Source organism: Agelaius tricolor, unplaced genomic scaffold (genome assembly GCF_023055355.1).
Source record: "Agelaius tricolor isolate 1412-34295 unplaced genomic scaffold, bAgeTri1.0.p SCAF_7, whole genome shotgun sequence".
NCBI lineage: Eukaryota > Metazoa > Chordata > Aves > Passeriformes > Icteridae > Agelaius > Agelaius tricolor.
This window is the reverse complement of record NW_027269267.1, coordinates 27,942,487-27,956,593: the sequence shown is the minus strand read 5'-3', so window position 1 is coordinate 27,956,593 and position 14,107 is coordinate 27,942,487. Positions and strand designations below refer to the sequence as shown.

General features: G+C 38.7%; 1 protein-coding gene across 1 annotated transcript; it reads left to right on the top strand.

Moving 5' to 3' along the window:
- The first annotated feature begins 3,367 nt into the window (after positions 1 to 3,367).
- On the top strand, positions 3,368 to 10,392 carry SULT1C4 (sulfotransferase family 1C member 4). The gene is made up of 8 exons (XM_071431156.1): positions 3,368 to 3,536; positions 4,366 to 4,542; positions 6,170 to 6,307; positions 7,562 to 7,659; positions 7,971 to 8,097; positions 9,316 to 9,410; positions 9,618 to 9,798; positions 9,957 to 10,392. The coding sequence occupies exons 2-8, from the start codon at positions 4,377 to 4,379 to the stop codon at positions 10,067 to 10,069; spliced, it is 918 nt and encodes a 305-aa protein (XP_071287257.1). The 5' UTR covers positions 3,368 to 3,536; positions 4,366 to 4,376; the 3' UTR covers positions 10,070 to 10,392.
- Positions 10,393 to 14,107: the final 3,715 nt, after the last annotated feature.

Genomic DNA, 14,107 nt, shown 5'->3' with positions numbered 1-14,107 from the left:
TGCACTCAGGAAAAGGTGAAAGGAAACCTGGAGGAAGATCTCTACAGAAACTTTTTCTTATAGTGGTCCTGTAAATCATGGCTCCAGAGAAGAAATCCAGTTCCTGGACCAGCCAGTTCCACCTTCATCTCCCTTTCTTCAGAACTGAAGAAATTCATCACTCATTGCCTACTTCAAAAGCAGTTTTAAAGCTACAGACAGTGATTTTTGACCTCACTACAGCTTATCTATCTGGCACAGAGCATTGTCCAAGGGCTACTCAGATTCACAGCTGCAATACAAAAGAGACGCTCAATAAGCAGTCTTGGGTTTTCTTTGTCATACACACAAATGATATGCTTTGAGGATTACTGCATTATCAGGATGGTTGCATAACTGAGAGTAGTGAGCAATGTTACAAACCAGTAAATAACCTGCCAGGTACGAGAAGAACAAGCAGAACCAGCACAGGGCTTAACACAGAGAGGAAAATAGCAAATCTTCCCATGAGACAACTTGAAAGTAAAAAAAATTTTGTACCTTACTCAAATTTTGTACCTTACCCTTCTCTGCTTGTTGTGGTTTAATTAATCGTTCTGGTGTTGTCAGCCTTCAGAAGAAAAACTTGGTGTAAGAGTCAGAAAAAGATCAAGTGGTTGACCAAAGACCAAAAGAATATTCCATAACATATGATGTGTACTCAGCAATAAAAGCTAAGAGAAAGGAGGAGGAAGAGAGGCATTCCTAATTTACACTGCTTGCCTTTCAGAGCAACCAATACATGTCCTGAAGCCCTGATTCCCAGGAAGTGCCGTACAAAACCTGCTGAGGGGAAGTAGAGAATAAAATCTTTCAGTTTTCACATACATGACCCTTGCTTTTGCTTTAGTAAACTGCGTGATCTCAACACAGAAGGTATTTTTCCCTTTTATTTTCCTCCCACTGTCCTGCTGAGTAGGGGAGTGATGGAGGAATTTGGTGGGCAGCTGGTATCCAAAGTCAACTCACCACGGTCATTTTTGGCACCCAACATGGGGCTCAAGATAACAGCAGTTTTGTATTAAGTGTGCTGTAGCTATAGCAGGTATTACATGGCAAGCTCCTGTGCAGGTCACAGCTTGTTGGCTGTGCTGCTTCTCTCTTTATTTTGTGAACATGTTAATACAAATAATGCCTCTGTATTTTGCCCTGGAATTGCTGGCTTTGCTGTCCTGTATCTGCCTTGTGGGGGTGATGAGGGAATACATCTCTCCTATCGAGGACTGATGTGGATGGTTTATTAGTCAGGCTCACAAGGTCCTTTTCACCCTCACATGAGCTTTCATACTAATAATTAATATTGTCAGCATATTATGGACCTTATGGAATCTGGTATCAATCCCCAGGAGCAAGAAATCAAACAGAGGAGACAAGAGACTAGCAGGAATGAGTAAAAAACTGCTGATCAGACTAAAGGGAAAGAAGGAAGTCCACAGATAGTGGAGAAAAGAATAGGTAACCTGGCAAGAGTATTGAGATAGTCAGGTTATATGGGGATGAGGTGAGGAAGGCCAAGGTAAATCTGGAACTGAACATGGCAAACAACACAAAGAGTAACAAGGGCTTCTCTAGGTATGTTAACCAGAAAAAGAAGGTTATAGAACGTAAACTTGCAACAATAAACAATGATGGAAAACTGGTAACAATGGAGCAGGAGAAAGCTGAGGTGCTCAAAGACTTCTGCCTCTGTCTCCAATGGCAACTTCTCTTGCCACTCTCTTAAGTTGATGGACAGCAGGATGGGAACTGAGGGAACAAAGTCCCTTCCACTGTAAGGAAAAATCAGGTTCATGATTATCTTAGGAACCTGAACCTAAAGTCTGTGGGACTAAAGAGCTACATCCCAGAATCCTAACAGAATTGGCTAATGCAGTTGCCAAGCCACTCTCCATGGCAGTCAGGTAAAGTCTCAGGTGACTGGGAAAAGGACAAAATTGTACCTGTCTTTAAAAAGTGCAGAAAGGAGGACCCTGGGAGCTACCAACCTGTGTAGAAGCTGTGCTCAGGCACATGGAGGACAGGGAGGTGATTAGGGACAGCCAGTATGACTTCACCAAGGGCAAGCCCTGCCTGGACAATATGGTGGCCTGCTCTGACAGAGAGACCATTTCAGTGGAAAAGAAAAAGGTTACAGATGTCATTTATCTGGACTTATGTAAACATAAGTTTTAACACAGTCCCCCCCCAAAATCTTTCTCTGTAAAGTGAAGAGAGTTGGATTTGATGGGTGAACTGTTAGATGGATAAGAAAGTAGTTGAACAGTAGCATCCAGAATGTAGTGGTCAGTGGCTCTCCTGATGGACATCAGTGACAAGTAAAGTCTCTCAGGAGTCCATGGTGGGACCAGGGTTATTTCATATCTTCATTAATGACAAAGGATTGAGTGCACCCTCAGCAACTGTGTCAATGACACAAAGCTGAGTGGTGCTGTTGACACATCTGAAGGACCAAATGCCATCCAGTGGGATCTGGACAGGCTTGAGAAGTGGGCCCATGGGAATCTCATGAGATTTAACAAGACCAAGCACAAGGTGCCAGACTTGGGCTGGGGCATCTCCCAGTATCAATACAGGCTGGATGGGGAGAACAGATGGGAGGGTAGCCCTGGGGAGAAGAACTTGGAGGGTGCTGATGGATGAGAGCCTGGACATGACCCAGCAATGTGCACCTGCAGCCCAGAAAGCCAAATGTGTCCTGGGCTGCATCCAGAGGAGGCTGGGAAGTGCATTCAGGGAGGTGATTCTACCCCTCTACTCTGCACTGGTGAGACCCCACCAGGAATGCTGCATCCAGCTCTGGGGTCCCCAGAACAGGAAGGGGCTGCCCAGAGAAATTGGAAATGCCCCATCCATAAGATGGAGTTTATTTTCCCCATAGCATTCCCACAGTGCTAGTAAGTATAAGTGCAGTAGGCTTACATACAGCAACCACCTGTGGACTGAAGCCCTGCTTTCTGCAAGGTGGCTGGATCACCTGCTGATCGGAAATAGAGAATAAAATTTTTGGGATGTTTTTTCCTTTGCCTGTACACACAGGATCTTTGCAATTTAGATTAGATATTAGGAAGAAAATTAATTATTCCAAGACTGCTGACAATGAGAGAGACAAATTAATAACCTTGCTGGAGTTATTGACTGACATTTTATGTTGTTGCCAGTAAAGAATCATTCTTTACATGAGAATTCCAAGTGTTTTTCTTTCACAGGATTTGAACAGATTTCGCAAACCATGCCAGAAAAAGTGCTCAGCTGTTGGTTGCTGCTGGACTTCCTCCTTTACTCTCCTCATACTGATAGGAAGAATGGAATCTCCACCCACACAAGTTTTCAACCTACTTGTGCCTGAAGATTTAAGTTCCTGCGTAGTTGTCAATACAGCCAAGGACTGAAGACATTTAAGCAGGAAAAATTCTCAGGCAAGTTTCTTTTTCCTTCATTTTTTAAAAAATTTCTTTAGTGACTGCCCAGCCACCAATCCAACATCTCACTCCGCTCAGCTGAATCTGCAGGAACTTGCTGTGAGTAAACAAGGAAACTAAAGAAAATATTCTAGCGATATTTGCTGTTGTGATTAAAAAGTCTTTTTTTCTGGATGATATTTTTAGTTGAGATTATTTCTATAGCCTCCCATTAAGCACAGCTTTCTTCTGACCAGACTCTGGAGCTCTGAAAGTTATGCTTAAGAGGACTTCCTGAGAGAAATTCAGAAATCAATAACTAGTTATTGTAAACCAGATTGATTCACATAATTAAAGTCTAACAACCTTTAGTTAATGATCAATCTAGTTCAGGTTATTTATGGGCAACATATTTCAAAACATAGCAAAGAGCTCCAAGAGTGCTAAGATCCAGGAACGAAACACGGAAAAGGTCTGTAAATATTTTTGTGAGTATAAGGCACAAAGGGTGTTAGCAGGCAGTTCTGTTTATTTTCTTCACAGAGGAAGGGCTGGGTCCTGTGTGTTGATTTCATTACCTGCTGTTATTCTCTGCCTTCTTTTGAATCACACCTCTGATTACTTTTTTTTTTGCCTCTAGAAGCCTTCATACCAATCATCAGAATTTTACATGAATGTGTTTGATATGAGAATAATGACTTTTTTCTCTTCTTGTATCTGAGTAAACAAAGTGATTTTTAGAGACACAGAAAACTACCACTAGCAATACACCATGCATTTCTGAAAATGAGATCCAGCTTTAAGGGGTCTATATATATCCAGATAGACCAAATCATGGCAAAAAGAAATCAGAGGACATGGAATTTTGTCAATAAGAGAGACCTCAAGATGAGTAAATTCAGATTTTTTTCAGAGCAGCCATGTTAATTCTAAGCCTTTCTTCATGCAGTTCTCATTGCCATGAATAAAATGAAAGATTTGAGTCTGGAAGAGACAATGATTCAACCTGGGTTATTTGAATTGGATGGTGTTCTCCTCACACAACCAATTGCCAGCATTTGGGACCAAGTGTGGAAGTTCAAAGCCAAGCCTGATGATGTGCTCATTGCAACCTATGCAAAAGCAGGTTGGTGTGGGTAGGAAACAGAATAGAAAGGTTTGGCATCATGCTTATTGATGGGATTGAGATTTTTTTTTTATTGTGACTGATATTTGTTTAACTCCAAACTAGACATATTTTAATGAAATGAAGCTGTGTCAGCTGTGACTAGTAACTCCTGACTTCTTTGGCAGATGCATCAACTACCTGTTACTACTAAAGTACAAACACCCAAAGTCTAATGACCTAAAATTGCTACCTTTAACTGAGATTATATACATTTATATTAATGGTGACAATAGGAGTTTTCCACCAATATGTAGTAATTTAACAGTGCCTAGAAATAAGTGATCATTACTAAGAAATAATAGAAACTAACTGTATGACTGTGAAACATATTATGTATTTGGAGAATGATTTTTTGTATAAACAAGTAGTGATTTTTGAAAATTGACTAATTCTTTAAAATAACCAAATTAATTTAATAATTTTGGTCAACAAACCAACAAAGAAAAATACCACCATTATTATTAGCTATCTGGCATTTTACTCAGTGACTGGACAATATTTCTCCTCTTCATCAACCCTTTATACTTACTCCACAAGAAAACAATTAATAACAAGCATCAATATGAATTCTGTATGAATAAAAACATACAGTTTTGGAGATTCAGGAACAGATATGGGAGAATTTGATCATCATAAAAAATAATTATTTTAATTAGCAACAATTTTTAGGGCTTTTTTTTTTCAGTAGGGGAAAAATGTTTTTAATAAAAAAATCCACTATTAGTTTTTTTGTAAAACCTGAAGGCTTTTGATTTACTACCTGTATACTAAAGGCAAAACCACATTATTTTACCCAACTGGGATTAAAACCTTCTAGCCACTGAACTGAAAATAAATAAAGTTAGGATTCCATTTGACATTATGTCATATCTGTGTGAGATGCACAACACAAGCATCTTAAGAAGGGCTGAATCTCCTGCCTAAATTGCTTTCCAATTTATCCCTTAGCCTGTTCTCTAGCTGACCTGCCACAGTACCTCAGAGGAGATGTGGCTGACACAGAGATGACAGCTATAAAATAAAAGTGACACATGAGATACACTATACTGTAACTCTCACAAATGCTGCAGTCACTCAGACAGATGAAATGTACAGACTTTCATTAACATGGTTCAAAGGAAAACTTTGCAAATACTTCCACTTTTTTATATTTTCACACTGTATGAAATTTTAACTCACTGAAGTTCAGGTATCGCATTTTGTTATGCAAATTCAGTATGAAAACAAAATAGCTGAATTTTTGTGAGGGATTAAAGGAGGGTGTTTCATTCCTCTGCAAATAATATTCTCCCAACAATAGTCAGCTTATCCCAGTGTTTTTTTCAGTACTGGTGTGGGGACTTATTTCTTCAGGCAAGAAGAAGTCTGTCTAAAATGGAATTCCTGAATTGAGCTTTGAGAATTACCTTTCTTGCTTAATTAGGCATTTTGCCTGTATTGCACTCTTTTTCCATTTTGTCTATTATTTTCTTTTGTCTATTTTTTCCCCCATTAGCACAGAGTCCATCCTTCTGGCTTTCAGTGCCCTAATACAGAAACTCTTGGATATCCTGGATAGAAACATCTAAACAGTTGACATTTTCAGGTACCACATGGACCCAGGAGATAGTGGATATGATTCAACAAAATGGAGATACTGAGAAGTGTAAACGTGAGACTACTTACAAACGCCACCCTTTCCTCGAGTGGTTTTTGGCAGAGCCTCCATCTGCACGTTACTCAGGTGAATATTATCTGTATTTTAAACAAAATGAAACAAAACAAGCACATAGCGCTGATGCCACAAGTGTCCTGGAAAAGGTCCCACTTGCTTTGTTCTTGAACTAAGCACCATTTTGGCTATTAAGGACCAGTTCAGGTGCTTTAACATAAACATCTAGTGCTACTCAAGGTGCTGCAAGGCTGGCAGATGGGATTGCTTCAGCTGCTACTGAAGACCACGATGTTTTGTAGTAGTATCTGAAGCTGTGTTTGATACTCCACAGTATCTAAACCAGCAGCAGATATGTATATAATGGCAATTGAATGGGGCACGGAGGCAATTGAATGCCATTCTGAGACTACAGGGTGTATGGAAGGAAACATATGTCATGGACCTCTTTCTGAGAGGTGCATAATGGTTTTTTAGTGGTTTTGCTACTGTTTCAAGTAACTGCTGCTCAGCTCCAGGGTCTAGTCATCTAAACAAGCTATGGAACATTCAGGCAAACAGCAGGCTTCACTGGCTTGCAGCTTCTTACAAAAGTCTCCCTCAGCAAGGGCTCCATTTCCAAACAAATCATTAAGTCAGACTCTCACATCTGAAGCTAAAAAGCTTGACTAGCTCTGCAGAAGTGCTACTTTTTCTCTTCTAAACTAGACTGTGTTGACTCAGAGAGAGACAAAAATGATAGATGACAGAGGATGATACATGATGACAGGGAAAAAAATTATGGAGGTCATGATAGATGTCTAAAAGGGAAAGGGAAGGAGATAACACATCTCCAAATATCATCAGATATTCCCAAGTAGTCCCATATATCCATAGCTACTGAAAATCCACCGTCATTCTCCTACTTTCTCTTTATGTGCTATCCACAAAGTCAAGTCGGCCGTCATATTCTTGTATCCTAGAAAGAAACTAATATTTCTTACCTCTAAGGTGGAAGGAGACCACCAAATATTGCAAAGGAAAAACTTTGGTTGGATAAATAGAAATCAGTATTTATCATAATCCCTTTGAAAGAAAGTATGGGCCCAAGAAAGCAAAAAGATATAAATCTTTTCTACTCAAATACACAGGTCAAATTTTCTCTAGAAACACTGAAGATGCTTAAGTAATGTTGTATATGTTACCCTGCTAGTAAGTGCTTTGGAGATGAGTGATCAGTCCAAGGTGAACTGCTGGAAAGTCACAGTCACAATCACATGTGTGAGCATAGGAAAGCAGTGCTAGTTCAATTTAGAGAACAACTTTTCATAATTAAACATCCCACAGGTGTGGAGTTAGCTGAAGCCATGCCATCTCCACGGACAATGAAAACTCATCTGCCCGCGCAGCTGCTGCCTCCATCCTTCTGGGAACAAAACTGTAAGGTAAGGCTGAAGAGCCCTACTCTACCTCACAGACAAAGAAAGTGACATAAACCAGGGAAGAATATGTTTTCCAGAATTGCTGGGAAATCAAAAGGTGTTAAAAAATATTTTCCCTTTAATGTGTGAAGTCTGTGGGAATCTAAAGTCACAACTCGATTACCTGAGCTGGATTCTAGAAAATGGCAGCTTCAAAGCAAAACCTCTTAAATCTCTACCAGCAGGCTCTAAGAGAAAACTCCAGGAGATGCTCAATAACTATATTTGTATATGCAAGTTAATTTCTTTCTTTCTCTCTTTTCATATCAATAAAGATAATCTACGTGGCAAGAAATGCAAAAGACAACCTGGTGTCATACTACCATTTCCACAGAATGAATAAAGGATTGCCTGATCCAGGAACCTGGGAGGAGTTTGTGGAGAAATTCATGGCTGGAAAAGGTGATTAACTGCAATCAGTTGTATATGAGACTTTGATAATTTTAAGAATGCATGGCATTGGTTTTTAAATTTCAGTTATGGTTTGAAATCCTGTGCAGACACTGAGGAAGGATATCTGCTGAAGGTGTTTCAGTCATAATTTTTCTTCATTCACAAGTTTTTATTATTACCTAAAGGATTAAATCTATCTTTATGCTTCCATTTTGAGAAAAAAATATAAACACTAATCTTTATTCTGTTGTAATTCAGAAACATATATCACAATTTTCAGGCTTCATCTCTTCTCTCTGAGATTAGAAAAGGAACAATGGTTTAACTGGTCTTACTATAAACTGATAAAATTTGAAATTTAAAAAAGAAGTGGAGAGTTAATTTGGATAGAAATGTGCAGTGTGAAATTGAGATAAGGAAGTCTTTGTACCGAAATTATTGTATATAAAAATCAGGTGTCGGAAAAAAGACAGTTCTCTAACTAAGGGCAGGCAACCCCAGAAGCAGATTCTTCCCTTTCTAAAAGAGGTGCTGATATCACAGGATATCCAAGAAACAAAATTTGGTCAAGTGGATGGCAGTTTACAGTTTGAGTCACTAAAGCTTGCTTAGGTCATTAATGTTTTTGCCACCATGTAGGCCTAGAGATACCACTGTCTGAACCAGCATGAGAGTCACATGTCCAAAGGAGGCCTTATGCCTTGTGTTTGACCAGCTCAGCTTGGGAGCTCTCTGTCTCAGAGCAGACATACAGTATAGAACATATTTACTTCTGTCTTAGCTAATCATTTTGACATTGCTTGAGAGAAGCAGGCATTTCTGACAGCATAGCAAATATTGAAACCAGGTAGAATCATAGAATCATGCAAGCTGGAATGGATTTTTGTTGTCCATACATTCCCAACCCCTGCCCTGCTCAAAGCAGGGCTAATTAAGACAAGCCTTGTCCAGATGATCAAATGAATACTGGAAATGTGTGTTTTCATTGACTATAATGCATCTGCATTTGCTGCCCTTGAAAGTTACACGAGTCCTGTTCTAAGCATCCATAAACCTGAGGGATTAATAGCAAAAATGCTGTAGCACTCTCAGTGCTTATTACCACAGCCAGACTGATTCAAAACCAGCTTGGAAATTCACAGGTACTGGTTAAGAGGCAAACATGAGTGCCAGATGTGTTAAAGACACAATCAGCATTTATAGCTGCTGATGTTACTTCTTTTTCAGTCCTCTGGGGTTCCTGGTATGACCACGTAAAAGGATGGTGGAAGGCAAAAGATAAGCACCGTATACTCTATCTCTTCTATGAAGATATGAAGGAGGTAAAAGGCTGAACATATGTTTATAGAGCTCTGAAATCTGTAAGTCTAGTAGAAACTAACTACAAGCAACAGTTTTATATTATAATGCCAGTATCAGTAAATACAGTAACCTGATCTTCTCTGTGTGAGGATTGCAGCTCCCACATGACCTTTGATTTCTTTGCTTTTCCTAGCTCTGTGTCTTATCCCATGTAATTGTTCCTGCAGAATCCAAAGCGAGAAATTCAGAAGATTGCAAAGTTCCTAGAGAAGGATCTGAGTCAGGAGGTTCTAAACAAGATAGTCCATAACACCTCATTTGAGGTAATGAAGGAAAATCCCATGGCAAACTACACTAAAGATTTTCAAGGAATAATGGATCATTCCATTTCCCCATTCATGAGAAAAGGTACTGAGGTTTGTTACTGACATCAACCCTCTCTGGTTGTCATTCTGTCATTTTGAAATAAGCATTGAAGTACAAGTATCCAATAAGTTGTGGATAATGAGCTTCAGGAAATACTGGTAAATCAATCTTTTCTCTTTTTTTGCTTTGTAATTTCTTAGGGACCGTTGCAGACTGGAAGAATCATTTCACTGTGGCACAGAATGAGAAATTTGATGAAGATTATAAGAAGAAAATGTCTGATACCTCTCTTGTTTTTCGCGTGGAATTGTAATTACTTGCAATTGAAATTTATGATCTTCATCTTTTCCCATGTTATATATTTTGCTTTTCTTTCACAAAATGCCAGTGTCCCTAAGATCTTCCTTTCACACATCACTGATTTTTCATTATTGGGAGAGTGCCCAAATTATGCCATAGTTTAAATCTCCCTCAAGAAAATAACTCCACTGGACAATTCTCAGTCACCCCCACCACAGTTACTTTCAGCATTAATAAAAATATTTCAAAGATGCTGTGGGTTTTGATCTTTGTAAAACTGCAGTTGATATTACTGGCATTTTCAAATCAAACTCTAACAAAAACTAGGAGCCAACAGGAAAAAAGGTGTTAAAAGAATGCAACAGATTGTATGAACATTAATAAATAAATAACAATATATAAATTTAAAGGTGGTCAAGTATAAAGAGAGGAACAGAAGTGCACAATGTAGAATAAATTTCATTTTCTCTCATTTTAAGTTGGACATAAGAAATGCTGTTGAAATGAAAGCAACATTTCCAAAACACCAAACACCCATTACTTCTTTTGATAAAAATTGCTGAAGGGCTATATAGAGGCATTTATTTACAGTCTAGCTGTGGGCACAGTAGTCCTTATTGCATCTTACATTTGCCTTCTGAACTGGACATCATAATGTTCTTGTAACATTTGGAAAATTCTGAGTTGGTATGAACCAGGTGAAGAGTCAATGCTGCAAATGCCGTCTGTCTCTTCACTGTTGTAAAAGTGTTCATCAGATACTTCATGTCACTGCCTTCTCCTTTACCTTACCAATCAAATATATAGCTTGTTCAGGCTCTTAGTTGCAATAGGGCCTGGTAGATACTGAAAATAAAAACCAGTTCTGCTTCAGCATTAGTACCATAACTACAGGCTTGCTTTGAGCTTGTGCAAAATTAACTAAAGCAATTCATAACCCATTTAATTATAGGCAACTGTTACTAATCCACTTTTGGATTTAAAGTGCCATCATGGAGTTGGCATGCAAAAAAGGCCACTTCCTGCTTAACTGAGTTTGCACTCTGAATGTTAGAGGGAACAGAATGTAGATTACAGCAGCTAAAGGAAAGTATGCCTTGGTCTCATTTATTCTAGTTTAGTCAAGTTTAATACAAAAAGGTTTGCTGGGGATATTTTCTCTTTGGCACATGGAGAGTTAAAAGTAAGCTAAAAAGCTGTAGCAATATGAGCAGCTGCCAAATGCAAAGCTCATTTCAGGCTACTTATTTAATCCACATATTGCAGTCATTAATGCAGCCATAAAGGGCAGTACATATCTAAAGTGAATGCAATCATAAAGGGCAGCAATACCTTGCATCAATTTGAAAACAAACAAAAAAACTTGCCTGGTAAATGTAGGAGATTACATTGTCCTGGCCCATAGAGTTTTCCCCAAAAATGCTGGAATCACTGAAACTAGAAGCATGTATTTACTACATTAGTATAATTATTTTTTTTAAACTTCAGGTCCACAGATTCCTGCCCACAAAGAAAGGATGTCTCAGTAAAATGACTACTCAAGAAAAAATTATCTGTCAGAGGCACTGCTGTTCATCACAGCAAGAGCAAGGCTAAATACCAGCTTGAGGAGCTTTCTGCTACTTGTTTGGGTTTTGTTTATGATTAACTTGATTTACTGTCTCACTTGTATGAAGAAAAGGTGTTGCCTGCTCTTTCAGATATTTCCACTCTCTTGGGTTGCTCTATGAAACTACGTGAGTCAGCACAGTTTGTCAATCTAATCCCCATTCAGTGCCACAAGAGGTATCAGTAAATGGAAAACATGCTTAACTCAGGAGCTTGGTGACATTTTATGAGCAGTGGAGTACAAAAGGTCACCCAGCTGCAATTCAGCTGCTATAAACAACAGATAAAAAGTACCACAGGTCAGACTGCAGTCCTAGAATACAAAAGAGGAGAAACAAACACTTGATGTGTGGCTACATAAGAAGTGGCTTTTCTTATGCTATTGATATTATCTGTCTATATATTCAGACAGGAATCTTAACTATTTTGACAAAATATAGCTGGCAGGAGGATAGAAAAGTGGAGACTCTCTGCTTTTTAGGCTTTCTCAAGCCACCATAGCTGAGAGATCAACTTATGGATTCAATCATGATTTGGAAAATGTTCACGAGTGTAAAACTACAGGGAGTAGTTTATTGTTACCAGTGAAAATTATTTGACTTGTAGTTATGAAGAAAATTTGGGAAAAAGGTTAATGGGTTGTATGTATGCCTCAAAGTTCATGGATTCTAGCATGGTTTGGTGTCTTTTTTGATTGTATGTGACTGTAAGGCTCATCTAGAGTGCCTTTAACTTCTATATCTTTAGGTCTGACAGTTGCTATGTACAGAAGAGCTTTAAATGATGCATATGGAGATTTTTTTACTAATACCAACAAAAGTAGATAAGAAATTTAATATATTTTTATGTAAGATACTGTAAATCAATGAGCACCTGCAGAAGGAGATTGTATGTGTACAGCCACATTATTTCAAATAATTAAACTATTGTCACACTTCTGATGCAAACACATGACTCTGTTTACTGTGGAGATAAAACTGTACAGAAATATATTAGACTTAAGTCCTAAAAATACATCCATGCTTTATTTTCATCCAGTTATCTAGATGCACAGCTTTACTAACCTTCTCAGATGCAATATCTTCAATGTCAGTTTAACAAGACTTGTGTCAGTTCAGCTAATGCAATCCCACAGCAACTTCTTTGATGCTGCTTGTTTCTTCTTTTAGAAGAAAGTGTCCCTGCTGGGTTTTGATAGTACAGAAACTTTGTTATTCATCTCTAAAAAATGTTTCAGGGTCAGTGTTGATTAAATTCATGTTAACTGTTCATGTGGTTCTGTTTTGCAGCTCTGCATTAACAACTACCAAAACAAATCCTCCCATGGGAATGACCAAAGATTCCTGCTTCAATACAGACTATGTAAAAGACACTGCTGTATTAATTCTAGAATAGTCATATTCCCCCTTGAGCTTGGCTGTCAAAAGCATGTATGGGAGAAATTTTACCTTCACATGGAATGCAACCATTTGTGAAAGAGAATGAAAGAAGCACAGAGCTCCAAAAATATTAAAGAAAGAAACAGAGAAGGGAGCTGTTCTATCATCCTAGCTAGCATTCAAAGACAGAGGGACAGTGCTTTCCTTTTTACTAATCTAACCACAGATGATCTGCTTCATACTTGAACTGAAACTCTCTGTTTCTCCAGTTAGGAAAACAGACCATGCAGAGGAAGAAGATTTTATGTAATTTACCCTATCCACACTGGATATGGATATCATACTTTATATTAATGGTTTACATCAACATGTTCAGAAAGTGTTTTACCTTGACAACAAGGTTAATTATCAATTCTGGCATTTTTCAGAAGTGCATTAACATATTTTAAGCCTGGACTGAAGCTTTCATTTCCCTCACATCCTCAATGAATGCTGCAAGGTCTCAGTAGGCTGTAGGCCTAGAGGCACATTGAGAGTGAGAGTTAAGCCCTTCAGACTTCTAAGTTTCAGCCAAACTGTGCTGCCAGACTGAAAGTAATGGGCTTAGGCTGGATAACAAACAAGGTTCTGCCTGCCCTCCAGACCAAGCAGTGTGTAGGTAGATCAGGAAAGCCATCATTGAGCAGCACCCTGTGGCTAATGTGAAAGAAGCAGATTATTCATGGATTCTTTTGCAGAAGGGCTTTGGCATAGGCTGCTGCAAGGGCACTTGGTATCTATCAGCTGTGTGAGCTCAGACTGCCTTCTGAACTGAAGGCTCCCAGTAGAATCATATCCATCTACCATGACTGTGGAGACAGAAGCATCATTTCAAAAGCAAGCTACCCTAGGTCCTGCTCTGGTGCAGGCAATATAAATACAGGTAGAATTTCAGGTCAGGCACCTAAAAATTAAGGTAACTGATTTTTTTATTTGTTAAAGTTGGGCCTTTTGATTCGCAGTAATTTGTTATTGTACCAATATCACTCAGCAACATTTGCTACTATCTCTGTGTGCAGAGGTTC

Excerpts from the sequence above, each read along its gene's own strand:
- SULT1C4 (XM_071431156.1), top strand. The coding sequence starts at position 4,377 with ATGAATAAAATGAAAGATTTGAGTCTGGAAGAGACAATGATTCAACCT. Across the intron at positions 8,098-9,315 it reads GAAATTCATGGCTGGAAAAG|TCCTCTGGGGTTCCTGGTAT; the intron begins GTGATTAACTGC and ends CTTCTTTTTCAG. Across the intron at positions 9,411-9,617 it reads TCTATGAAGATATGAAGGAG|AATCCAAAGCGAGAAATTCA; the intron begins GTAAAAGGCTGA and ends TTGTTCCTGCAG.